Raw genomic sequence first — 27173 nt, forward strand, 5'->3', positions numbered from 1 at the left:
ATACCATGATGCTTAATTATTTCTAATTATTAAGAACATTTTTCAATATCATTGAACTAAAATTTGCTTTTCTATAACTTCAACTCACTATTTCAAAGTTTTGTCTTCTGTGGTCCAGCAGAAAAATTCTAATCCTTTTCCCACGTGACAGCCTTTCTAACACAGTGTCCTTGCATTCCAGTTGACCCCATCATTTTGTTTAAATGTCCAGCCACAGTCATTGTGTGCCCCATGAATCTTGACCCAGGTCTGTCCCCGCTCTGTCAGTCTTTGGGCCATGCTCGTGGTGCGTGACCTTTTGACTGCTCCTTTCCCCATGGTTTGGATGACTGGGAGGATGGGCCTGTACCTGAATGCTCTGATGGTGATGAGACCTTCCATTGTCTCTGAGAAGTGAGAGAGCAGGGGGAGTTGGGTGCTGTCATCCAACTGCTGCAAGTCCCTGTAGGAAAACAGGTGATAATGATGGCCATAAGTTGCACTCATGGAGGTGCCCTGACTGGCACTTGCCTGAGTGAGTCATGGAAGAGAATGAGCTTATGTGGCAGCTATGTGCTAAGCACTGTGCTAAGTGCTTTACAAATATCATCACATTTGATTCTCACAGCAGTCTTTGCAATAAAACATTTTAGTTGGGGAAACTGAGGTTAAGTGACTTGACGAAAGTCACATAGCTAGTAAATGTCTTAGGCCAGATTTGAATTCAATCTTCCTGACTCCAGGCCCAGTGCTCTATTCACTGTACCATCTAGTTGCCTTGAGTACCCCCAACACCAAAGGTCCAACTAGGACCAGGGAAGTCCCTCCACAGATGTAGATCAGAAACTTGTCTGTTACTTATTGTCTTAAGAGAGTTGCGTATTATGTGGCTTGCCCAGAGATTTAGGCTTTATATGCAGGAGATGAATTCCTGACTCCAAGGCTGGCTTTCTATGATTCCATGCTATCTCTATAGACAGACATTATTACCCCCATTTTACAGATGTGGAAGTTGAGGTTTGGAAACAGCCAGGTAGCTGGCAGGGATAATAGGGCTATTATCTTTGTGTCCTGAACCCTGGTCTGCTAATCTTTTACTGCACTGCAATGACCAAGTGTTCTGGGTCTCACAAGATGGTTTGGGGCAGGGGAAAGTCCTGTCTCTGATGGCTCCCAAGTAGGGAATAAGTGTCTGTGATCATAAGATCACAGATTTAGAGCTAGAAGGGACCTTAGAGGTCACTGAGTCCAGTGCCCTCCCTTTACAGATGAGGAAGCTGAGGGAAGTCAAGTGACTTGCCCAGGGTCACACAGCTAGTAAGTGCTAAAGGCCAAATGTCTAAATGCTCCTCATGATATTTCTTCCAAGTTCACTAAGTTATTTATTCCAAGAATAGCCCTGGGGATCTGAGGTACAAAGTTTGATGTTAAAGGTCCCACAAAGGGATGTCAGTGCAACAAGGTCATTGTGGATATGACTGAAGTCATTAAGAAGGAAAAGTAGAATGGTTCCCATGGCAACCTAAGCACTACCCACCCTACACTCTGCACCCTTTAAGGAATACACTGGAGATTCCGGATGATCTTGGCATATGCCCTCTATGTCACTGCCATAGCCCAGAGTAGGCAGGACAACTCTCCTTGTGACTATTAAATGTTAGTCCTCTATGTCCAGTGGGGGGAAGCAGAGGGTCAAGGCATTCCCCTGAGTGACCCAAGTGAGCTTTGAGGGAACACCATATAGAGTGTTTAGAGTCAGTGTCAGCTGCAAACATAGAAATTGTTGAATTTCTTCATGTGGGCATCCAGTTTATAGAGGTAGCAAAATTATCTGGGCAGTCTAGATTATGCAAGCAAAAAAAAAGGATCATTTTTCCTCAAAATTGTGAATAGACTTTGTAAGTCAGTGCTCCCTAACCACTGAGCTATAGCAGAATTCCACTAGTCTGTAAAGATTTTGCAGACTCTCAAAAGTTCTTACTTCTTAAAACTTATCACTTTTAAGAAACAGGCTCCTTCTTCCTGTATCCTGTTCTTCCTTCTCCTCAGGGTCTGGTCTCCCACCCCTAGGTCCCTGGGGTTTCCTGTTGGGAATGTCCCTGTGGCCAAATGCAGATGACTGCAGTCTGAGTTTGAACTTGAGTAACTAACACAGACTTTCAGAACTAACTTCTCATGAAGGGAAGTAACATCTTTCTAAGAAACAAAAGTTACCTGGATGCCACCCGGAAGTACTTCTGAATGAAGTAGCATACGATAGCCAGGGGCAGGAGGGCGATGAGGAACACAGGAGTGACATAGGAGATGACGGCTAGTGCAGAGACACAGAGCATTGTGGAGCGACTCAGGCACTCCAGCGTGGAAGGGATGTGCTACAAGGAGATTGGGAGAAAGAGAAGAAAGAGAATTGGGGCAAAGGTCCAATTAGGAAGTGTTTATTCTTTTCCCAGAATTCTTTGACCTACTATGACCTTCTCCTTCCAAGTCACTCATGACATATCCCAGAGATGTAACTTAGGTAGGTGATTGTAACTTTGTTCTAGACCACCAACACAAAGTGGGGTTCAGAGTGCTTCTTTTGGGGAGGGAAGTTTGTCCATCTCCTTCTAGCTCACAGGCTTCCATTGAACTGTACCACGTGGTACTCCCATTTCCTCATTTAGGCTTCTACTTCAAGAGTTTCTCCCCAAGACCCCCTGTTTTAGGATCCACCTCTTGCCCCTCTGCTGAAGGTAGTGGTAGAGTCTTTGGGCAAAGGACTGCATCCTTGCTTGGTCAGACTGTCTGTTGTACCATCTTCCCCACCACCATCAGACTGTTCCCTTATGCCAACAACTATTGTCATTCTCCCCTCCCCCACTTTGGACTGCCATCTGTGCTGTTTCCTATACCTGTACTCTGAGTCACTGCCACCATTCCTCTACCCAGAAAGAATTCCTAAATACAACTCTGCCACATTCTGCATCATGCACTTGGCACCTTTGCTATCTTTAACTACTTGCTGTCAGGAATATGTTCTCTCTAAGTAGACAATACACTCCTTGTGGGCAGGCAATGTATTTTATTAATCTTCTGTATTCCTCCCAGCACTCAGTGAAAGTGTCCATAACAGGTGCACAGTAAATATTAAATTGAGTTCTCCCTACAACTTATGAACCTAGATGTACTATTAGAACCCATAGTGCAGCTAGTTATCATAATAGATAAAAGGTCTGCCCTCAAGTCAGAAAGTCCTGAGTTCAAATCCAGCCTCAGATACTTACTAGCTATGTGGCCCTGGGCAAGTCACTTAGCCTTTGCCTGCCTCAGTTTTCTTATCTATAATGCTACCTAGCTACTTCTTAGGGTTCTTGTGAGGATAAAATGACATGATATTTGTAAAGTGTTTTGCAAACTTTAAAGTAATATGAATTTACATATGCATATATGCATATATATTATAATTGGAACAGATGTTTGTATAGTGTAGGTCTTCTTTTGAGATCCTAACCCAAAATGTTCATAAGTACTGGTCAGGCTTTGTCATAATGTTGTCCTCTCAATAAAGGTGTACCTTGCCTTGAGGACAAGGTTACAGCAAGGATTCAGGGTATCACCACAAGCAAGGATTCAAGGCAGTTGATTTGTGGGAGCAGAAAGGCAAGAACTTTTTCATTGGTCCTGACAAAGGCCACAATTTCTCCAAGACTGTTTGTAGCTAGAATATAAAAGCAGGGGAATCCAAGACTGATGTTCCCTAAATTGACTTTTATTCAATGGCTGTAAAAATTTTGAAAGTAGGGTGAACAAGAGTGTCAAGTGAGACCTTGTCATGGTACAACAGTAAAATCTGTAGGAAACTGGTTGCCTGGATGGCTTTCCTTATGTATTTCTCTCTCTCTCTCTCTCTCTCTCTCTCTCTCTCTCTCTCTCTCTCTCTCTCTCTCTCTCTCTCTGTGTGTGTGTGTGTGTGTGTGTGTGTATCCCTGGGAAGGTCTGGTATACTCGGCTGTACTTGGAGTTGTCTGAAGTTTTAGGGACAGGTTATACACTAAAGAGTTTGGTATTGATTCTTGTCAAAGGGTCATAAACACCTGTGTCCATATCACTTTCTGAGTCCTTCCCTCTCCTCTCAAGTGAACCTGTATCAAATGCTTTGGAACCTGGCACAAGGGGAGCATGTGTTTGCTCATTTTCTAGCAGGGAATTTCTTCCCCTCAACTCAGAGGATGACATGGTCTAAGAAAAGATCCTGGAGCATGCCAGCCTCTCTTTCCCTTTTGAATACATGGAAACTAGACCCCAGTTTTCATTACCTGGTCAATTGTGTTACAGTCAGATGAAAATCTGTTCAGGATGCTTCCAAGTGGAGTTGTCTCAAAAAACCTAAGAGACAGTAAGAGAAAAGGAAAGCCACTTATTCCAGCACCTGTTCATGATGTAAGTGTATTTATTTAGCAATTTATTTCAAGTGTGTATCTAGGCTCTGGTTCCCAGAAACTACATCTTCCCATTCCCCTCCTACCCCAGAGTGCAGTACAATCCCTCCCAGCTCCCATCTGTCCAGGCTTCTATGGGAACATTCAGTGCAGTCAGTTAGAGATTCAGCCTCAAAACCAGAATTCCTGGGTTCAAGTCCTGCTGCTGACATATTCTGGCTATATGAACATGGGCAAGTCACTTAAGTGCTCTAGGCACCATAACTTGCAGAAATGTACCAGTCTGCACCAGTAGAGGGATTTCTTTCAAGTAGGAGTTCCTAATCCTCACATTCAAGCTTTGATGCATGATATCAACACAAATATCTGAGCGGCAAAAAGTAAAAAGAAAATCAGTCATACCATAGGAGATAGGGTGAGGTAGAGGGTTTATAAAATATCAAGTAATACTGCCTGTTTACTGATTGACGAGTAGCCATGTGCACTATTAGCCAACCACAGAAACCGAATCGATTGTCAGTTGGGGCTGTTGTGGAAGGAAGTGACTAATCCATAAACTTTGGTCTGAACAGAAAGGAGAGATGAGGAGCACTGGGGGATGACGGTACTTCAATGGACAAGGGAGAAGAGAACTTCTCTTTAGCTGAGTGGGAAGGGGGAACCAAGTACCTCAGGGGAAGGGGAATAGAAGATCCCACTGGAGAAGTGGAAAGGTGCCTCACTGGGAAGAGGGAAAATAAAAGATGGAGGCTTTCCTGAGGACAGGATGGGAATATTATACAGGGAGAGGAGACAAGGTAGCATCTCAGAGTGATGGGGAGGAGACAAAGTAACATCTCAGTATGATGGGGAGGAAACAAAGTAGCATCTCAGAGTGATAGGGAGGAGACAAACTTCTCAGTATGATGAAAAGGAGACAAAGTAGCATCTCAGAGTGGTAGAGAGGAGACAAAATAACATGTTGGTATGGTATGGAGGAGACAAAGTAGCATCTTAGTATGGTATGGAGGAGACAAAGTGGCATCTCTACGGTGAGAAGTATGGTGAGGAAGATACCTCATGGGGGCCAGGATGATCTGGTTCAGCAGGCTTCGATGCAGCCTCTTGGCCACTTTCAGGCCTGTCCACTCCACGGTGACAGATGTGATCAGGCATAGCACAATTCCCAGACTGCACAGAGTTGTGAATACCATGGCGTAGACCCTGTGGTCGAAGGAGCAATCCTGTGATGGTCAAAAACAAAAGTTTATCTCAGAGTCTTCCTGCAAAGGGGCTTCCTACTCTTTCATGCCCTCTTTTGCACATTTTGGTAACTTATTTTTTCATAGAGCAAAATTTCAAATTGTTTTCCAGAATGTTTAGACCAATTTACAGCTTCACCAGCGCTGTGTTAGTGTGCCTACCATTCTGCAGCCCCACCCACATTTGCTATTTCCATTTTTGCTAGTTTGCTGACATTCTACACCCCAGGGCTCCCTTGGCCCTCCCTGTTTTCTCAGGGCTTGCTTGAAGTTACCTCACTGATGGAGCAGTTCCTTGTAGCGGGTCCCAGGGCCAGGGCACTGTCTGTCCAGTTGGCCAGGCAGTAGTCTATGGCAACCAGCACGATATGCTTGAGCAACTGTGAGAAGAACAGGAGGGGCAGAAGCAGTACACCAGCTGTGGACAGGTACTTGGCACAGGCTTGCCATGGTATCTTGGCTCGTTGGTGTAGCAGAGATGACAAGTTGTCTTCTTCTTCACTCTCTGCCATATCCTCTGTGAGTGGTAAGGATGATCTTACCATCACCTCATGTTTGATGGTTCTATACCTCTCAAAGAGCTTTGGGTCTTTTATCTCATTTGATCCAATCTAATCTTCATATAATTGTCATGGGAGGTGGGTTGGTCAATGAGTTGTACTCCTAATTTATATTTGGAGAAAGAAACTAACAAAGAGGTTTAGTGACTTACTTAAAGTCACACGCCAAATTGACAGTGGAGCTGAGTCTGGGATCCAGCTTTCTGGACTCCCAAGTCTAAATTTCCTTTACTTTCAAGTTCCCAGGAATGCCTCAGCCCATGGACTATATCAGCCGCCTCCTTAGGTATAAGCTGATCTTGTAAATGTTTACCAGGCTGAACAAGGAGGCTGTACCTCTCTCTTTTCATTTACCCTTTGAATTATAGTCACTTCTGTGGGAGTGAGAAAATCTCGGAAAATCAAGGGTCACTGAGCCTACTTGTTAGCATGTTGTTAATTCTACATGCATAGATTCAGCACAAGACTCTTAGCATGCAAAGACACTGGGCCCATCCCAACTGCTCTCTAAATTACAGGGACATTTCCCTGGGACCTCAAGACCTTAGGATTGTTGCCCTTCAGAGTCCCCAAGTCCTAGACCTAGTCCCTTAATTTTATGACTGACCCCCAAAGTGGTCTCAATACCAGGCCCACCCTACTCCAAGGACATAAGTTCTCAAATTTTCCCTTCACTGTCAGAGGCAAAGGCCACCACTATATCTCTATCTCAGCCACCTTTCTGAGGCCTGGGACTGGCCCTGAGAGGTGAGAATCAAGGCTACTTCACCTTCTTCCTCTTCCTCATCCAGCAGGAGCCCATCTCGGGAAGACATGGCTCTGGGCAGACCCTTTGGTACATCCATGTTCTTTCTCTCAAAAACCACAGTCTCCTGAAAGATAGCCAGGGTGTCAAAACTGCTCACTACCAGCTGCTGTTCCCCAAGCCAGGAAAGTGGAATGGGGAGGCAAGAAAGAGACAGATTTATGTTTCTAGGCCATCTTTTCCTTTTGCTCAGCCTTAAGGGATTTCTGAACTTTCCCACGACACTTTGGGTATAGACTTTGTACTTACTATATTCTAAATTGTTCTGTGGTTATTTGTAAACATGCCTTACCCCCATTCTAGACTCTAAGCTCCATGATGCAAGTCCCAGATTCTTGGCTTGTAGCCTACCCCTCAAAGATCTAAGTAACCAGCAATAATTCATTATTATAGTGTAAATGGAATTAGTGATTTCACCTAATGATCTTACCTAGAGATGAGCCTTTTTTGGGAAATTTTTATTGTCTAGTCCTTTCCATATACCTGTCAACCCCCTTTGCAATAGAATATATTTAATATAAAGTATATTAATACTTCATATTTCCATAACAATTTAAGATTTGTAAAACATTCCCCTTATAATGTCTCAGTTAGGTAGTTAGTCAGTAAGTCAGTCAACAAACATTTATTAAGGGACTACTACTATATGCAAGACTGTGCTAAGCACTGAAAATACAAAAAATAAAAAATACAAAGACCAATCCCTGCTCTCAAGGAGCTCACAGTCTAATGTGGGGAAACAACATGCAAATAACTGTCAAAAGCTGGAAATAGTGTTGGGGGTGGGTTGTGGAAAGTTAGGCACAATAATATACTGTTGGTAGAGCTGTGAATTGGTCCAACCATTCTGAAAAACAATTTGGAATTTTGCTTAAAAAAAGTGATCAATATATCCTTTGGCTCAGAGGTCTAATACAAACCCTGAAGAGGTCAATGGCAAAAAGAAAGGCTTCCTATACACCGAGGTATTCTTTTTATAGATGCAAAGAACTGGAAACAAAATAGATACTTATCAGCTTGGGAATGACAATAAATTAAGGTATGTGAATTAATGGCATGTTACTGTGAAAGAAATAATGTAAATGAATTCAGAGAAGCATGAAATACTTCAAAGAACTGATGCAAACTGAAGTAAGCAAAACCAGGAAAACAATATACATAATAACTACTAAAATGTAAATGAAAAGAATAAAAACTAAAACTGAATAAAAACTTAATGCTATGAAGTTATAATAACCAAGAAGCTCGACCCCAGAGGAAAGGTGAGAAAATGCATCTCCTTTTCTATTTGTAGAGTTTGGGGACAATGGGCATGGAATTCTGATTGGCTGAAGTGCCTTTCCTCCTCTCCCCCTTCTTTCTTTAAAAATCTTGGTTACCAGAGATAGATTACTGGTTGAAAGAGGGGGATGGATATAATTTGAAATGAAGGTGATCTAAAAACAAAAGATATAGACAAAAGTGGGGGAAAAGGAGCCAATGGCTATCTAGATAAGGGATATTAGGACCCTAAGGTCATTTTTTAAAAAAAATATTGCCCTTCACTGGCCAATGATTCAGGCACCTCAAAAATGCCAAATGAGACCACCTAGAGCACATCCAGTCTCATGTTCTGTCTCTGCTGGGTCACATTGAGAAGGGAGGTAGCCTCCTTATTCTGGCTTAGAGTTCTTGAGTTGTTCAGAGTTCTCCAGCTGACTTAACAGCTCATTACTAACTAAGACAAGAGAGCACTCATTTCATTTTCTGTGGGCCCCCTGTGTCAGGGAGGAAGAGAGCTAGCTCTCATCAAGACAAAGCATACTAAGGAATGGTTGGGTATTACTCCCCTTGCTGAGGGACAGAGGGAACTGAAAACCCCAGATACCAGCAGTCCCCAAGTCTCCACCTTCTCCAGCTCTTGGTCTTGTCGGTTCATGAGTGTCTTCCACTGCTCAAATAGCTGAGACTCAGACATCTGGATATCCTTGAGTGTCCCTTCTCGCTGGATGGTGCCATCTTTCATAGCAATGATCTGGGAAAACAAGCATACAACTTGTCTTCTTGTCACCTTGAAGAGGAAGAAGGGATACAGGGGAAGGAGGGATGGCTGGTGAAGGGAAAGGGTGCTTCACTAAGAAGTTGTGCAGAGAGGTCTCATAGCAGCAGTTGGCCTATTGTAGCTCCCAGGGTGCTGCTTTCTCCTTCCCCCTTTGGATTCTTCCTGTTTACAATTCATGGAAACTGTATTATAGTCTAATCTCATTAGATAGAGTCCCCCATTCAGAGTTTATAGAAACTCAGGGCACTGCTATGGACTTGATCCTTATCTATATGATAATTTAGGAAATGAATGATCAAAATCAGATGAAGGGGAAACATCTAATTTCCTTTAGAAAGTCACTTTTGCCTCAAGGGATTTGGGACAGGGGAGGAGAGAATTTGGAAATATTTGGAAATGAAATCTGGAAATGAAAATGATATACATACATATGTATATATACATATAAATGCACATACACAAAACAATACACGCTTTTTAAAAAAAGGAAAGCAAGCTTTTTAAAAAGAACTTTCAAAGATGTCAGTGCTATTCATTTACATACACTTGATGTATTTTAAAGCATGGAGTCATGTCCTCATTGTTGTGGGTACTTCCTTTCCTCATACAGATTGCAGCCTATTCTGCAAAGACTCTTAGCAAGCAAAGACACTGGACCAGTCCCAACTGCTTTCCAAATTGCAAGGACCTGTCTCCTACATTTTCAGCCTATTTAAATCTCATCTGGTGTGAGTCTTGCCCTGTCTACATCTCATAAATCCCCCAAAGGGTAGATAAGTATTATCCTGGATACTTTCCTCCAGGTCTTTGAACATCCCGTGAGTACAGAAATCGGATGCTGTGTTACCATAATAACCAAAAACTATGAGCCTTGAGAAGAGCTGAGAAAATGTACCTCCCTCATTTCTTTATTGAGGTGGTGGACTGCAGATGTGGAATACTGCATACATTATCACTCTCAGTTGATGCATTGAGTGCTTCTACCAAAGTGCTTTTTTCTCTTTCTTTTTCAGTTCTTTCTTATGAGGGGTGGTTCAGTGGCTAGGGGAGGTGGGACATATACTTGGAAACAAAAATGAAGACAAGTGATAGCAATAAATGGAAAAAAGCCTTCGAGTTCCTTGAGTACCAGCATAGCTTTGAAGCTGTTTATCTATTATCCCTTAACCTTGTTACAGGGCTGGACCACTTCCTTTTCTGTTTTAATACTTCCTTAATAATGTGCTCCACACTACTTCTTGCACACAATAAATCATTGGTAATATAGTTAAGATAATAATGGATTTCCATATACAGTTTTAAAGTTTTGAAAGTGATTCACACCCATTACTACACTTGAACTTCCCAGCAGTGTCGGTGAGGCAGACACTATAGGTATTATCCTTATGTAACAAATGGAGAAACTGAGGCTCAGAGAGATTAAATAACTTGCCTGTGGGACACAAAATGAGGGTCAGAGGCAGGATTAGAACCCAGGTTGTCCTCACTCCAGGTTCAGTCCTCAAAGTATTCTAGAGCTCAATATGAAAGATGCTGAGTGACTGATTACAATCAGTGCCTCTCACTTTCACTATTGCCTTTAGGCCAGCTGCAGTTTTGCTTGTTATGATTAATATGAAGATATTCTTCCCTAGTCATTAAACCAGGTCTGGTGGGATCTCTATTGGCATCTGGCACACATTTGTTAGCTCATGTTTTTGTCACTGTGTCTGCCTGCAAGACATAATAAACCCATGTTTCTTTGAAAATAGTCTATAAAATGGAAGGAAGAGAAGTTTGGAACAGGGAGCTGCAGACTGGTTGCTGAGAGACCTGGGTTCTGATATGGGTCTTGCCACTCCTTGTATAACCTTGGGAAAACCACTTAGCCACTCTAGACTTTGGATTCCCCATCTGGTAAAGGAGCAGATCAGATGTCTTCTGAAAGCACTTCTAGCTCTAAAGATTGTGTGATTCTATGAATTCATTCATTCAGACTTCTAAGTCACTGAACTGGGTGAGGGCTGATTTTGACTGCCTTCTCTAAAGAGGCTACAGGAGTGTTGGCAGCTCTGCTTGGACTTCAGATGGCTCCAGACTAGCTCCTGCTGTGGGTTCTAGACAGTTAGAGGGCTGGGGTGAGAAAGTGTCAGGTTTTGATGTGACTCAAAGCTTTGGTCCCATCTGTACCATTCTTGGGGATTTTCTTTGAGTTTGGTCAATCTGCAGTCACTAGTGATCTGGCTTCCAATTCAAACTCTGACTTGCTAGTTGTGTGACCTTGAGCAGATCACTTCACCTTCTGTGCCTCAGTTTAACTCTATTTCTATGACAGGAGTAACAACATGGAAAACTTTGTGAACCTTAAAGTGTTATGGAATTATAAGTGGGTGTTGTTATTAGCACATTGTTGTGCCTTCCATTAGGAGTAGGAAGTTGCTCAGGCCAGAGTCTGTGTCTCCCCTTCAAACTAGACATTCTCCAGTGAAAAAGACGTTGGGTTACCAGAGTTTCCCTGAGGAGGATAGAGAGTCTATGTCTCCTTCATTAGACTAATGCATCTCCTGGACTGGGACTATGTCTCTTTTGAATCCTCTCCAGGTTCCAGCACACCATGGACCTCAGTCTAGGACTGGGGAATGTCGGACCTCTAGAGAATGATAGTTCATGCCCACCATTGAATCCCTTCTGGAGACTCATAGCAAGTAACCAGTTAGGTAGCCTCGGTTGGGTCAGACTGATCTCAGCCAGGGAAAACTCCCAGATAAGCTATATTTGACTGCAAGAATGGCCTGAATCTAGACATCAGAATGGATTTCAGTTGTTGCTGACTCCCTCCTTCCCTCTCTTTCCCCTTCTTCTTTTTCTTAGCCCCCTAAACTGATCATCCTTGGTGCCCTTTAGCCAGGCTCTTACCCAGTCTGCATGGGGCAGGTACTGCAGCTTGTGGGTCACTAGGACCACAGTCCTCTTGTCTTCCCGGAGCAACTCAAGAATCCCAGCCTGCATTAAGTGGTCACTCAGGTGGATGTCCAGGGCTGAGAATGGATCATCCTGAGCAGAGAAAGGAGAGATTAGAGGCAGGAACTTGTGAAGTAGGTATATAATGGTAATAATACTCATAATTGGAATAACACCAGTTTTAAGCCTTGCTACTTAGATATATAACCTTAGAAAAGTTGCTTCATCTCTAAGGGCCTCAGTGTGAGACACTACTTATCACAGGAAGCTCCCATGAGGACCAGACAAGATATCTATGAAATGACTTTATAAACTACTAATCACCGTAGGAATGTAGGCTGGTGGCATAATCAGCATCTTTCTCATTGTTAAGTGTCATCATGAGATAACCACCTCTTCTTCTATCACATCTTTGAGGGGTATTCAGGGTGGGAAAGGTAGGGTACAGTTGCTTCCTAGGATTTGTTCCACCTGCCCCCTTCCTGTACGTTCTTCCTCCCTCCCCCAGTCTAAATCTTAGACTTGGGAGTCAAAAGATCCAATTTAGAAAAGTGACTTTTTGACATATTAGCTGTATCACCATTTCCTAGTCACCAGCTCTCTGAGACTCATCTGTAAAATGGGGCTTTAATAACACTCCCACTATCTACCTGTGCCAGTAAAATGTAGAGTCATGCAGGGCAAGGGCTGAGCATGTACAGTGTGGTGGGATGAGGTGTAAGTAGAGGGGGTGATGGGGTGACAGCTAGGCAAACTTACCAAGAACACAACATTGGTGTGCTGGTACAGTGCCCGGGCTACACTGATACGTTGACGCTGACCTCCTGACAGGTTGATGCCCTGGTACCAATAGAGAGCAACTGGTCATTGGCATTGCCCTCTCCCTGGGCTACATCATAGAGATTGAAGACTGAGTGTGGAGGGAGCTATCTATGCCCAAAGCAGGGGAAGTTTTAAGTTATTATTATTATAGAGCTGGAAGTTATTATAATATTATTATTAACTTATTATCTAATTTTTATCTAACTTTATTCTTGTTCTTTCTTATCTAGATATTGCCAGTCTCAAAGCCTCAGATGGGTTTTGAAGTAGGCATACCTTACAGTCTATACTCATTGTCTACACTTCTCTAACTCACTTATAAACCCTTTGCAGTCTGAGGAAGGGGATACCTGGGTTCCAGACTTGGCTGTTCTACTTCTATATGACCCTGAGCAAGTCACTTAACCTCTTTGGACCTCAGTTTTCTCATTTATAAAATGGGCTTGATAATATATGTATTAACTACCTCACAAAGGTGAGGAAAGTGCTTTCATTTGTTGTTGCCAGTACTAATATAATAATCATGATCATGGAAGAAATAGACATTGGCTGCAGCTGGAGAGATTTAGGTTAGACTCAAAGAAGAATTTTCAGATAATAAAGTTGGTCAAAGGAAATTATTTATCTAAGTTGGATAAAATGATGGCTTCTCTTGTTATTCTTCAAGTCAGCTGCCTCCTGACAAATTTACACTAGAAATTCTCTTCATAAGGGCTCCTGGCAATAGTTTTTGACCTCTGGCAGATAACTCTTTAGCACCTTGTAACTGGATCTCTGAAAAAGAGTTGGTGCAGGGTAGCATTGGGATAAGTCAGAGTTGTGAGAAGGGTCATTTTGAGAATGAGCTTTGAAAACCCCAATATCACAGAAGATAGCTACTAACCCGTTCCCCAATCTGAGTCTGGTCTCCATGGGGCAGGACGTCAATGTCAGGCTGGAGAGAACAGGCATCAATGACAGCCTTATACCTGTGGGGGGACAGAAGTGCATGTAGCATGACTTGGCCCAAGAGTCTCTGCTGTGTTTTATGGAGGGTCATTACCCAGAAGAGGGATTTGGGGTTGAGAGACTGTCATGGACACAGATGGCTTAATGAGCCTTCCCAGCTTGGGAGAGCAAACACCACCTGATTCAGGAAAGCGCCCAGGCTCAGCACCTTATTCCAGCTCATAACTGGGCTAGTTAAATATTTAAAGAGTTAAATTGGATGGGAATATACACAGTGACCCAGCAACAATGGGCCCCTGTGATCTTTGCATGTCAGAGAGGGTGTGATAACTGACCATGCTGACTATTAAATATTTACTTAGCTCCCCCACCCCAGAAATGTCTCCTGCACTGAGCTGGAGAAGCCACATAGAGAGAGAGGGCAGGAAGCAGGAGCCCAGGCTCTGACACAGCATCAGATTGAACAGCTCTCCACTTATCCTGCTCTCTCCCTCCTCCTCCCATCCCTAAACAGAAGGCTCTGGTTGAGTTGGATGCAGATAGCCAAAGTGAATTTGTATTTGAAATCACTTCCAATAAATCATTCAGAAAATTCTGAGATCTCTTCCTAGATCTAGAGTTAAGATGTTAAATTGGATGGGAACATACACAGTGACCCAGCAATGATGTTGAAAATAGTATTCTTTGAACATATGAACCATTGTTAGAAGATACAATTAAAAATAGCCTGGATGGAGGGTATTAGGGCTGGGCTCTTGGGCAGTTCTGGGCAATGGAGATGGAGGTATCATAGAAATGGGGAGTAAGGGGAGATAGACCTGGCTGCTGACCCATTTGGTAATGATTCTAGTAGCCCTTTACCTCCCACCATGAGAGAACAGTTTTTACCGTTGTTTGTTGAAGGGGCTTTCAAATGTAATGTTCTCCTCCACAGTGGCATTAAGCAACCATGGTTTCTGGGAGGCATAGGCTACTGGACCCCTCTTTCTGAAAAAGAAGGTGAGTGCCAATGAGTGCATTTGATGTGACTACCTCAGACCAGCCTTACAGAGGGCCCCTGAGTATCCTTTCTACCAACTTATCAAAGCACAAGAAAGTTACCCTGAGAGGGTCATTTTTTTTGTATGAATACACAAAACTTCCTTCCTCCCTCCCTCTCTTTCTTCCTCCCTCCCTCCCTGCCTCCCTCCTTCCTTCCTTCCTTCCTTCTCTCCCTTCCTTCCTCCCTCCCTCCATTCCTTCCTTCCTTCCTCCATTCCTCCCTCCTTCCCTTCTTTTCTCCCTCCCTCCCTCCCTTCCTTTCTTCCCTCCTTCCTTCCTTTCTTCCCTCCCTCCTTCCTTCCTTCCTTCCCTCCCTCCTTCCTTCTTTCCTTCCTTCCTTCCTTCCTTCCTTCCTTCCTTCCTTCCTTCCTTCCTTCCTTCCTTCCTTCCTTCTCTCAATTGCCTAGCAAAGTACCTAGCCCATAGTAAGTGCCTGAAAACACTTGCTTGATTGACAGAAGTTCCCCCAAGAGGTTAACAAATACTTTCAATCTTTATCAGTCTATCTCTACATTATAAGAATAGCTGAAAAATCAGCTGAGAATAAGATGATAGGAAATGGATCATGGAATAGATTCATGGGGAGAGGGGAGGGGGAACCTTAAAAAGTGAAGAACAGAAATGTCCTCACCTACTTCAAAATCATGCTGAGGGGAGCCCTGCTGTTGTTTGGACCCTACTTCTCTCAGCCCAGGAAGATGGAGGTGGGGGTAGAAAAGGAGGAAGGGTTTTGCCAGTGGTTGTGACCTGAATTTTAGATCTCTCATCACTTTACAGCTAGGGCCATGAGGGACTCTAATATTGTGAAATTCATAATAGCTCCCAGATGAGAGTATAGTGGTGCCTTCATATAGCTCCTACCTGCATGGGAATAGACTGTTGAGGATAGATTGTTTGCAAGCTCCCCTTCCCACAATGTGATTGGGGCCTCATTCTCTGGAACTCTTTCTCAAGTGGGACCACAAACTTCTCAGACACAAGGCTAAGTCCCACATGGTTCCAGGGAATGTCTGTTTTCAATCAGATCTCATTGGAACACTGAGAAGGATGAGAAACTTGGGAGCACCCACTAACTACCTCTAGAACCCCAGCTTGAACCAGCCACTAGATCTCATCTCCATGCCTCAGCTCCCAGAAAGTATAAGTATTGTCAGGGATGTTTGTCTCACAGTGCTCTGTAAGGACACCCCTGGGATCATCTGGGGAGGAGGGGAGGAGGATTCCAAGAGGAAAAGCCATTGATGCTTGTTCCCATGAGATCGGAGCACTGATTACCTGATATCCAGGCCAGCATTGGTTTCCCTCTCCGGGCTGTGGCAAAGAGAAAGAGAGACATTATTAGTATTTAGAAAAGTGGTTGAGCTTCTCCAAGTGTACTTAACTCTGTCGAACTGAAAACCAACTCCGTTCTGAGCCCAGTCTTGAAGCCCATACATGGCTATCAACCAGCCCCATGGGAAAACCCACTCAAATCCTTAAAGTCACATTTTCTTGTTGGTCCCTTCTGACCCCGGGGTTCACTGACTTGGGGAAAGGGAAATATGTGAGGAAAAGTGTTAGCAGGTTACAGATGTGTGTGTGTGTGTGTGTGTGTGTGTGTGCAAGAGAGAGAGAAAGAGAGAGAGAGAGAGAGAGAGACAGACAGACAGACAGACAGAACCAGAGCCAGAGAAAGAGAGAGACAAAGAGAGACAGGAGAGACAAAGAGAGAATGAAGGAGAGACAGAGATAGACACTGTGTGTGTTTGTGTGTCTTAGTGTCTGTGAGAGACATGGAAGAGAGAGAGAGAGAGAGAGAGAGAGAGAGAGAGAGAGAGAGAGAGAGAGAGAGAGAGAGAGAGAGAGAGAGAGAGAGAGAGGCAGAGATAGAAAGAGACAGAGACAGAGAGGAGAGAAAAGAGAGACAAATCCAGAGAGTGACAGAGACAGATGCACCCACACACACACACAGAAAATAGAAATTGTCCAAAGTTGCACGTGGCTTATCCAGCTATGTATCCAGAATGCCTTCTGCTTTCCCCTGCTATGACATGGATTCTCCATACCTGGAATCCTCACTGGTCTCACTGTCAGGGAGGCTACAGTACAGCAAATAGAAAGCAGAGAGACATTGGTTACTTTCCATGTGCCAGCACTCAGTCCCTGGGATGAGCAATCTTTTATTGACTCTTCCCAGTCCCTGGTTTTGCCCTTTCAAAGGCTCTGAAGAGAGGGAGGGGAGACAGGTAGCTGATTGGCCAGAATTTGCTTTGGAAGAATGAGGATGTTAAAGAGGCTCTGAAAACTGAAAACCACTGAAAACCACTATCAGAGGGAGGACTTGATATGGGGCTATAACTGGGACAGGAAGCAATCAGCTTGTGTGTGTGATCCAGCACAGAATAGATATACCAGGTGTCCCAAAAGTCTTAGTGCAGCTATAAGCCGTAAGGGACCAAATCCAATCATTACTATGAATAAGAAAACTGAGGAGAGAGGATTTGCTCAAGGTCATATAGCAAGTAAATGACCAGGCAGGAATAGGAGCTAGGTCTTATGGTTTTGTTTTGTTTTGTTTTGTTTGAGACTTGGTCTTTCTATGTCATCTAGTCGAAGGCACAGTCCCACTGTGATTGACTTGGAAGTCTTAGTTTTTTCCAGTTTTTCAATCTGGGAGGCTTCACTCCTGCTTAGGCAGCCTGGGGGCCCTCTGCTCTTGGGGACTCACCACATTAAGTACCAGACTTAGAAAGGACACTATTAGAACACCCAAACTCAAGAGATCCACCAGCTTCAGTAGTAAGGATTACAGAAGTGGACAACCATGGCCAGCTTCTCTCTCAGTCCAAGGCTCTTGACCACTGGTACTAGCCTGCAGGGGACTGCATTTGCAGTTATTCCCAGGGAATCCTCCAGTGTCAAAATCCTCCTGTCCATGTATGCTGAAGGTGAGGGAGGGGCCAGGATGAGACATTGCCAAACATCCCTGTCTCAATGAAGATGAAATGCTTTTAGCACAGCTGTAGCTACCAATTCTGGTGAATAGGGCAAGGTTGTTGTGGTTGTTTTCCTTTCTGGAGGGGGAGGGACCTTGGAAAAGCAATTCAGACCTTCAGTACAAGGTCCCTGGGGAAAGAAACTCCAAAGTATGACCCCATTGTGGTGAGGAGATAGAGATCCTAGGACACTGGGCCTTGTGGGTAGAGACTGTGGGACACCTCAAGGTCACCTACCAGAGAGAGGGAAAAGGTTTAAAGCCAAATCAGAGGAACTCAGTTGGGGTGGAGATGCTGGGGAAGAAAACAGTCATCATTTGGTAGCTTCTGAGTTTATTTTTACTGAGTTAGTCTTATTAACTAGTTCTAAGCTCAATTTCTGCCTGTAGAAGGACTGAGACTTTCAGTGCCCTGGGCCAAAGGCCTGATTGCCCTACCCTTGTTATGGCTCTGGCTTTTGCCAAATTTCTAATAGAGCACTAGGAACACACTTTGGTTAGGAAAATTGTATAGAAACGTGTCAAGTAGACATAGAAAAACCTAAGAATTTCCATTTTGCATTCTTCTAATGGTGCCAGTACTTAGGAGGGGAAGGAAGAGAAAAGACTTTGAGGGTTGTAGTCATTACTAGTCTCCTTGGAGAATCATTCTCTGCCCTTTGTATTCATGCCTTCCTTCATTCCAGCTTGACCCAGACTTCTCTGTCTCTGACCCTGTTTGACATATACTGCAGAAAGAAGAGGTTAGAAATTTTGGTTCTGTAGCAAGAATAGATAATTCTATCCCAGAAGCCCTGTTATTTTGACCATGTGCAGATAACTGCTCCCATTTACAGTTAATGCTTTCCTTGCAACAGTCCTATAAGGTCAGTTCCATGGATATTATTATCTTCATTTTACAGAGGAGGAAACTGAGGTTCAGACAAGGGAATTAATGAGCACAGTCACAATGTTAGTAAATGGAGTACCACAGATTAGACCTGGAATTGCTGATCACATGTCTAAGTCTCTTTCCCTCAGACTAAGGTACAAATGGGGTCACCTATTTCTCTCTCTCTCCTCTCTCTCTCTCTCTCTCTCTCTCTCTCTCTCTCTCTCTCTCTCTCTCTCTCTCTCTCTCTCTCTCTCTCCCTCTCATGCTTAACACTGAATTGTGTTCATCCCTGCTCTCATCTGTAAGAGATGTGAAGTGTGAGGGGATGATGGCCATTGACAGTATTGAGCTGAAGAGGGGAGAAGATTAGTCCCATACACCAAGGAAAGCCCATGGGCTTTTCATCTGAAAAGAGAAGGAATCAAACTTTCCATTGATGACTGGGATTTAAAAATGAGTGTTAGGGATATTTGCTTGTCCCCTCACTGCTCTTTAGGTACCAGTAAATATAGAAGGCTCAGCTGGACAGAGGATTTTAGGGTTACCCTTTTCTTAGAACAGAAAAGGGAACAAAATCCATTCTACATTAGCAACTCTTTCCAGTGAGCCAGAAAGAGCACTGCAGGGTTGCCTTATAGCCACTGGCCTTTCCCTCCTCTCCAAGAGCCAGCACAATCCTGGAACACAAGTCAGTAAGCTGGGTATATTTTTGAGGACTGCCTAAGAGCAGAGGGTTTTGCATAATTTTTATTATAATAAATTCTTGCATAATTTTTATGCGTAATAATAATACTAGAATTTATACAGCGATTTATGGTTTGTTAGCTGCTTCCTTAAGTTATCTTATTTGATTCTCACGGTAACACTAAGATGAGGAAACTGGGATTCAGAGAAGTTAAGTGATTGCTTAACCAAGCGTCACCAAGCTACTAAGTGTCTGGGGCAATATTCTAACTTCATCCTGATTCTGAATCCAGAAACCTATTCATTCGCCTAGCTGCCATACCAGGTTGATCATTGCCCTTATAAGTACCCACATTCACTGGAAATCTGGAAATCTATACTGAGTACTCCTTCCCTAGTACCAAGAAGTAGCACTGAGTGTGCCCATTGGATAGTCTGGAAAAAGTTTCTATTTTTATGAATACTAAAGGACTGTTCTTTCTCAGATGTCAACAGCTGTTTCCAGACACCCATCATTAAAGGCTTATCAAACATAATCCCACAAATATCCTCAACAGGCTAGAGTGATGAAATTAAACAGCGAAACATACAGAAGTCCTGTACTCTGCCCAAAACAAACAAACAAACAGACAGACAGACAGACAGACAACAAGACAATCCTCAACTGACCCTAGTTACATCAAGCTAGGAAGGGAGTGGCATGGCTAGACAACAGTTTTTATGAGAAAGACCCAGATGGGGGTAGTGGGGGGGGGGTCTTCCTGGATGGAAAGCTCTTATAGGATGACACAGCAGCAAAACATCCTTAACACACCAAGAAACTAAAGCAATCTTAACCCGCATTAATGACCCTTGTGTCCCAGGTGTGGGAGGAAATAGTACTACTGCCTTCTGCTCTGGTCAGATGACATCTATAACACTATATTCAGTTTTCAGGGACCAGTTTTTAAGAAGGACATTGAAGGCTTCTAGAGAAGGGTCCAGGATAGTGAGAGGGCTGGAGACCATGCCATATGAGGACCAGTTGAAGTAAACAGGAATATTTAGCTTGGAGATGACCCAGGGGAGGATATAATAGCAGAAGAAAGGAAGGAAATCTTTATTAAGCACCTGCTATGTTCCAGGGGATTGTGCCAAGTACTTCACAAATATTATCTCATTTGATCCTCACAATAACCCTGGATGGTAAGGGCTCTAATTACCCTCATTTTCCAGTTGAGGAAGCTGAGGTAGATAGAGGTTAAGTGACTTGCTCAGGGTCACATAAGTAAGTAGCTGAGGCTGGATTTTAAATGAGATCTTCCTGACTCCAAATCCATTGATCTGTCTGCTGTAGCATTTAGTTGCATCTAGGCTTTGAAAGACTGCCAGGTGGGAGAGAGATTGGACTTTTTCTGTTTGGTCCCAGAGGGCAGATATTGGAGCAATGGGTCAGTGCTGCCATGAGGCAAATTGCAGCGGGCATGTACAAGTTTGTAAGGATGAGATCCTTGAGTTATTGCTCACAGGGCTCAGCTCATCCAGGGCTGGAGGGGTTCTTCCTAAACCTGTTTCTCTTTCTTCTCCTCCAGGCATTCTCAGGTGTTTTACTTCTTTGCCCCACTCCATTCTCCTTCACAGTTTTTGGGCTGTTACTGGCTGACCACTGATGTAATTTTGACATCAGGGCATAGTACAGCACTTGACTTGGAGTCAGAAAGATCTGGATTCAAATCTTGCTTCAAACACTAGCTGTGTGACCTTGGATAAGACATTCAACCTTTCTGTGCCTCAGTTTTCTTATCTGTAAAATAAGGAGATTGGACTCAATGGAATCTAACATTCCTTCCAACTCTAAATGTATAATTCCAGGAATCTTCTCTGGATAGGAATTCAGATGGAACTCACTGCCTACCTTGTATGAAAACTTGGGATACCACTGGAGAAGGTAAAAGAAGGAAGGGAACAAGCATTTATCAAGGGCCTACTATGTCAGGTATTGTGCTAGATGTTTTTACAAATATCTTATTTCATCCTCACAATAATCCTGTGTAGTAGGTACTATTATTATTTCCATTTTACAATGAGATTACAATGAGAGAGTAAATGACTTGCCCAGGGTCACAAAGCTAGTAAGTATCTAGAGGCTGGATTTGAACTCAGTTCTTCCTGACCATAAATCCAGCACTCTATCCACTTCACCACCTAGCTGCCTCTAAGCTGAGAAAAAACAGATTGTTTGCTTTTTCTCCTTTTCTATTTTTTCACCTTTGTGAAGCTTCTGGAAGGTGTCTGAGACTCAGAATGGGCACACTGTGGGTAGATCATTACATTCATGGAGCTGACTAAGTCATCAGCAATTGAGATTGGGAGCTAGGATGAGAGGCCTATCTCCTTTGAACCCACGTGAGCATGGTGGTGCATCATTCCAGGCACCCAGGTGGATGCTGGCTAATCTCTTGAGTTCCAGAGTTCTGAGCTGCAGTAGATCTCTGCAGATTGGGTATTTGTACTAAGTATGGAGGAAATTTGGTGAGCTCTGGGCCCAGGGACCTAACGGATTGTCTAAGGATGGACAAAGGCAGCTCAGATTGGAAACTGAGCAAGTCAAATCCTGGTACTAATGTGGAGTAGGATTGGTGAGTGAATGGCCCCTACATTTCCAGCCTGAAAGAGATGGGATGAACCAGTCTTAACAAATAAAATTAAAGACAGGTAGAGCTGGAGGGGATCTTAGAAGTTCCAGTATCCAATCCCCTTCATTTTTAAAATGAGGAAACTGAGGGTGCAAGAAGTTAAGTGACTTACTCCAGGTCACAGAGGTCAGAGGCAGAGAGCAGGCCTCTTACTTTGCCCATAGAAGAAGCTGCAGAGGCAAGGAAGAAATTGCTTAGAGCTTTAAGAGATGCCGCTGCAACAAGACGAAGTGAATTAGGCAAGTTCAGGAACCAGGGAAATGGCTACATGAGAAGCACATTAGTTCCCTTGACTTCCGAGGCCTGGCCATCAGTTAGCCTGATGCACCCTGCTCCACGTGCTCTGGGGAGAAATGAAAAGCCTTCCTTCATCATAGTCAGGAAAAGAAAATTAGCCTCTCTACAAGAAGCAATGGTAAATATCCTTGGCACTAAGAACACCAAGAAAGGGAAGAGAAACAGTGCTTTGGGGGTGACATCACTGCTAAATTTGTGACGGGGTCTGGACTTGCAAGGCAGTGGCATTGGCCCTACAGCTGTCATCTGGGGAATTGAGTTCAAATCTTCCCTCTTTGTGATCTCAGACAAGTCACATTCTTTCTCTGGGCCTCAGTTTTCTCATCTGTAAAATGAGGGGTTCGAACAAGATGACCTAAAATCTAATCAGGTAGGTGGTGAAGTGGGTAGAGAGACAGACCTGAAGTCAGGTAGACCTGAGTTCAAATCTGACCTCAGACACTTCCTAGCTATCAGACCCTGAGACAATTGCTTAACTTCTGTCTGCCTCAGTCTCCTCATCTGTAAAGCGGGGATAAAAATAGCACCTACCTCCCAGGGTGATTGTGAAGATCAAACAAGATATATTTGTAAAGCATTTTAACACAGTGTTTGGCACATAGTAGGCACTTTCCAAATGCATATTTCTTTCCTTCCTGCTTTTCTTTCTCTTCCTTCCTTCTTTCCTTCCTTTCTTCTTTCTCACTTAATGATAATCCCAGTTCTCTTGGAATACGTATGACAGTTTTCTTTGAGAAATTGATGTGCAGTGTCTAAGAGAATGCAATAAATGTGTTAACTCTTTGTGAGAGAAGCAATAGGACATTAGGAAGACCTGAGTTAAAGCCTCCCTTTTGTTACACTTTGCCTGTATGACCCTGGGAAGGTCACAAGTCCTGAGTGCCCCAGACAGCTTTCTAAGACTCTCAGGTATAGACAGGCTGTTGATCTGCATTGGGAGAGGGAATTCGCTCACTAGGGGTAACCTGCACAAATAAAATCACATGTCTGAGACAAAATCTTTTGTGAACTCTAGAGGTGACTCATGTTTTGGGTTGAATTATTCTATTTCCTAAATGATGACTTTAATAGAAGTGAATTCTTCTTTTTCTCCTCTGTTCTCTTGTTGGAGAAAGAGGAGGTTCCTGATTAGACAATGGTCATGCAGCACTGTGGGTTAGAGGTTCTTGGTTGACTGGGTGAACCTGACATTATAGAAGAGATGATGAATTTGGGACAGAGCACTCTTGAGATGGGCAAATCCCAAAACCATTTGAGAGGGACCAGACACTGATATTGCCTACTATCAATGAGTTCTTTGGTCATAACAGCTCATGGAGTCCATCGACTAAGGCATGAGAAGGGCTGGCCTCTGCACTGGTGGGATGAAATCAGGGATCCTTTAAAGCAGTAAAAGAGTTAGGAAAAATCAGTTATCTTCTTAAGAGTTGAGATACAGTGTGGAGTAGTGGCTATGGTACTGGAAGACCTGGATTCAAATTCCATGTCAGATATTTAATAGTTGTATAATTCTGGAAAAATAACAACTTCTCTGTGCATCATTTTTCCCATCTGTAAAAGGAGGTTGGACTTCCTGGCCTCTGAGACCCCGTCTGGCTCTAGCTCCATAATTCTATCAGAGTTCAAGGTCAGGGATAATCATCCAAGAAATTACCCACCTAGTATAGCCTAGTCAAAACAAAAGGTACAAAGACTTACTGGTTTCTACGTCCACCCCAAAGTGTCACAGAGAATCAGAAGAGATTGTGATTCCCACAATAGGGCAAGGAAGGAAACTGAGGTTATCACATCAGGTGCCCCAGACTATGAGGGCTAGTTTCTGCTGCTCTGGTCTCCTTCTGGGGTTCTCACTCTCTTTGTGTACCTCAATTTTATATGGTACAGGCTCAATAAAGATTTTCTGAACTTCGAGGACACTGAGAAGTGAAGAAAAGGAACCAGGGAACAAGTTCATCCCAAATAGGGCCCTGAGGAAGACTGGTTGAAGGATGTTTACTCTAGAAGAAAAGACTTAGGAGTGAAGTGATAGCAGCCTTTAAAGTAACCCAAGGGCTTTCCTATGGAGGAGGGAGGAGACTTAGAGGCAACATGATATAGTGGAGAGAGTGTTGGGTTTGGAATAAGGAAATCTGGGGTCCATAAGACTTTGGCTCCATTCAGAAATTTATTAGCTGTATGACCCTAGGTAAATCATTTGCTTTCTCGGAGCCTCAGTTTCCTCATCTGTAAAATGGGAATTATACTCCCAGAAATGTCTGTCTCAGGTGGTTGTTGTGAGGAATAATAAGATGGCATATGTAAAGCTCTTCCATAACCTTAAAGCTTACATATGTGACATTTGTTGTCATTATCATTAGCTGAGGAGTGTAGCAAAGTGGATGGAGAACTGGTCTAAGAATCAGAAACATTCTGCCCCTGATGCATATAACTGGTTCTTTAACCCTGGGTAAGTCACATAACCTCTCATTGCCCCCAGGCAACTCTCAGACACTCTAAGTTGTAAAGTGGGTGTTACTCTATTTTGGTGAAGGGAGTTTCCTTACTGGGAGCTCCCTATACTGATGAAATCCCAAGTTGGCTTTTAAAAAAAGCAATCAATTATGACCTGTTTCACTGTGGTGATCAGTATGTGAAGGGCTTTGTAACTGCAGAGAGCTACATAGATTTCAGATCTAATCATTATGAGGATGATAACAGAAGATGGATCACTAGGCTAAATGCAGTGGACAACTTTGCTGGCTTTTGACTGTGTCAGGAAAACACCCCAAGAAGAAACGTCTTAGATTCTCAGATACAGCACAATCCCTGGATAGGAAGAATAAATTTCTGTAAAAAACAAGGGGGAAAAACGCCAAAGGGGGATCTATAAGGAAAGACACTGTCTTTTGCAAATTTTTGAGTCGGCTTGGATGATAGGCTGACCTCTTCTAATTTGGAGATGATGGGAACAATGTTTATACTTTGTTTTCCTTTTTGGCTTTCCCTTGGTGGGAGGAAAGGGAAGTTTAGATTGTCAGTGATGAGAAGACAGTGAAACATAGGAAATTACAAATAGTTTTCTTGGAATAAAAGGAAAACGTATGGTCTTCCTTTACTGTCAATAAAACAACAAAACTAGTTTTTTTAAAGAGAAGATAGGGAGGGGGGAAGAACATTTCAAAGTCTGCCCAAATAAGAGGCTTTATATTTAATTGGCTGAAAACAGACCAGGATTATAGCTCAGGCAAGCAAGTTGGTTCCAAAATCCGCAAGTAGGCCAACCTCAAATGACGAGATCTGGATTAAAAGATAACATCGGGAGCCCAGAATGAGCTGAGCCTTCTTATAGAAGTTTAGTACCACAACATGGAGATTTTCTTATTATTTTTAAAGCTATGTGGGAAGGGAAGAGGAAAAACAAAGAAGGGATGGAACCAGTGCTTGGGACAGTGATAACAGTGAAAAGCCTGACTATTCAAATCTTTTGCTTCTTTCTTCTTCCAAGAAGGCTAATTTTTGCCCTGGAAAAGGTAGAACAAAATGGTTCCCATGAAGTTGAGACTAAAACATTAGGGCCTCCAGGATCTCCTCTCCTTTGAGCCCCATCCTCACTTAAGTCCGAATTCTTTCTCATGACTTTCAAGGGATTTGCAGACACTGAGGGGGGTGTCCTCAACCCCCATCCTCATCTATGCATCAGTAAGCATAGCTGTGTCCCATTCTAAGTCATTAGATTGTAGATTTAGAGTTGGAAGGTATCTTAGGGGTCATCTAGTCTAACCTCCTCATTTTAGAGATGGGGCAACTAAGGTCAACTGAAGATGAATGACTTGCCCAAGGTGGACTGGGTAGCAGAGCTGGGATTTGATGTCAGTCTGACTCTAAAGTCAGCAACCTTAAGTTATGGGAAGGGGCAGGAGGAGGGAAAAGTCTCAGGTGCTATTTAATGACCACAGTAATGCTCACAACATTGAAAATCATCAGAACTGATCATTACAGTGACCAGTCTTGACTTCAGAGAACTGATGGAGAAGTACCTTCTTGGCAGGTGGTGGACCATGGATGTGGAATATTCCATACCTTGTCATTCATGGCCAATATGTCTGTTTTGCTTAGCTGTTTTTGTTACAGCATAGGATACTATTGGGAGCAGGGGAGTTGCTGGGAAGTGATCGACAGTGATTTAAAAAAGCATCGGTACAAATTGTTATTTTTTTTAAAGAAAAATAATGCTAAGTGATTTAGAGATCTTCCACCCTGCCCAGCCCATCTCCCAACTCTCACCTGTTCCAGGAGATTTCCCCTGAAATCTTCTGCATCTCCCCTAGGGTGGCTAGCAGCAGTGAGGACTTCCCACAGCCCACCTGGCCCACAATCATGGTCAATTGTCCTGCACAGAGGAAGAAATGGCTAACAGAGATAGCAGCAGGGCAGGGCCCAGAAAGTTTCCTAACATACAAGTCTCAGGCCACAAATTTCTTCTGTTTTCCACAAAGGAACCCCTTGGGTCACTTTTCATTGAACTCTAGCCTCACTTAAGTCTAACCTCTTCCTAATGACTTTCAAGACTCCATAAAATTTGGTCTCACCCTGATGAGGCATTTGTATTTGCATTATCTTCCCCTCATCCCCCATCATTGCCATAGATACCTTGCTAGTTTCAACTTGCATGCCCTTGCACACATTGTCCCTGCCCGATCCTGCATTCTAGAGCAAGGCTGACTACTGGGGGTGGGGGTGGGGGCGGAGAGCACTATCTCTATGGTGATTGATAGGAGAAAGAGGAGAATCTGATTCTCTTTGGAGGGATGTGAGAGGTTCTCATAAGTGTCAGTATGAAAATCTGGGCTCTTTTTGGCCCATGGGGGCAACTCAGGAGGGTAAGAGAGGGAGCC

At 43.4% G+C, this 27173-nt stretch overlaps 1 protein-coding gene across 8 annotated transcripts in view; it reads right to left on the bottom strand.

The window, feature by feature from the left end:
- ABCC8 (ATP binding cassette subfamily C member 8) overlaps positions 1 to 27173 on the bottom strand; it is a 123371-nt gene that overhangs the window by 21072 nt on the left and 75126 nt on the right. For 7 of the 8 annotated variants that reach the window (XR_011969365.1, XM_072619621.1, XM_072619619.1 and 4 more), the window contains 14 exons: positions 26563 to 26668; positions 16841 to 16873; positions 16071 to 16106; positions 14643 to 14741; positions 13690 to 13774; positions 12744 to 12824; positions 11940 to 12077; positions 8892 to 9017; positions 6968 to 7070; positions 5914 to 6155; positions 5454 to 5620; positions 4275 to 4344; positions 2194 to 2351; positions 350 to 442 (listed from right to left, as the gene is read on the bottom strand). Coding sequence is in view for 7 of the 8 variants with exons in the window: in XM_072619621.1 (XP_072475722.1) it covers positions 350 to 442; positions 2194 to 2351; positions 4275 to 4344; positions 5454 to 5620; positions 5914 to 6155; positions 6968 to 7070; positions 8892 to 9017; positions 11940 to 12077; positions 12744 to 12824; positions 13690 to 13774; positions 14643 to 14741; positions 16071 to 16106; positions 16841 to 16873; positions 26563 to 26668 (1537 nt within the window). In the remaining variant the exon portion in view is untranslated. The remainder of the gene's footprint in view (positions 1 to 349; positions 443 to 2193; positions 2352 to 4274; positions 4345 to 5453; positions 5621 to 5913; positions 6156 to 6967; positions 7071 to 8891; positions 9018 to 11939; positions 12078 to 12743; positions 12825 to 13689; positions 13775 to 14642; positions 14742 to 16070; positions 16107 to 16840; positions 16874 to 26562; positions 26669 to 27173) is intronic. The other variant, XM_072619620.1, reaches the window with a different exon arrangement.

The sequence above is a fragment of the Notamacropus eugenii genome, chromosome 6, assembly GCF_028372415.1.
Source record: "Notamacropus eugenii isolate mMacEug1 chromosome 6, mMacEug1.pri_v2, whole genome shotgun sequence".
Lineage (NCBI taxonomy): Eukaryota > Metazoa > Chordata > Mammalia > Diprotodontia > Macropodidae > Notamacropus > Notamacropus eugenii.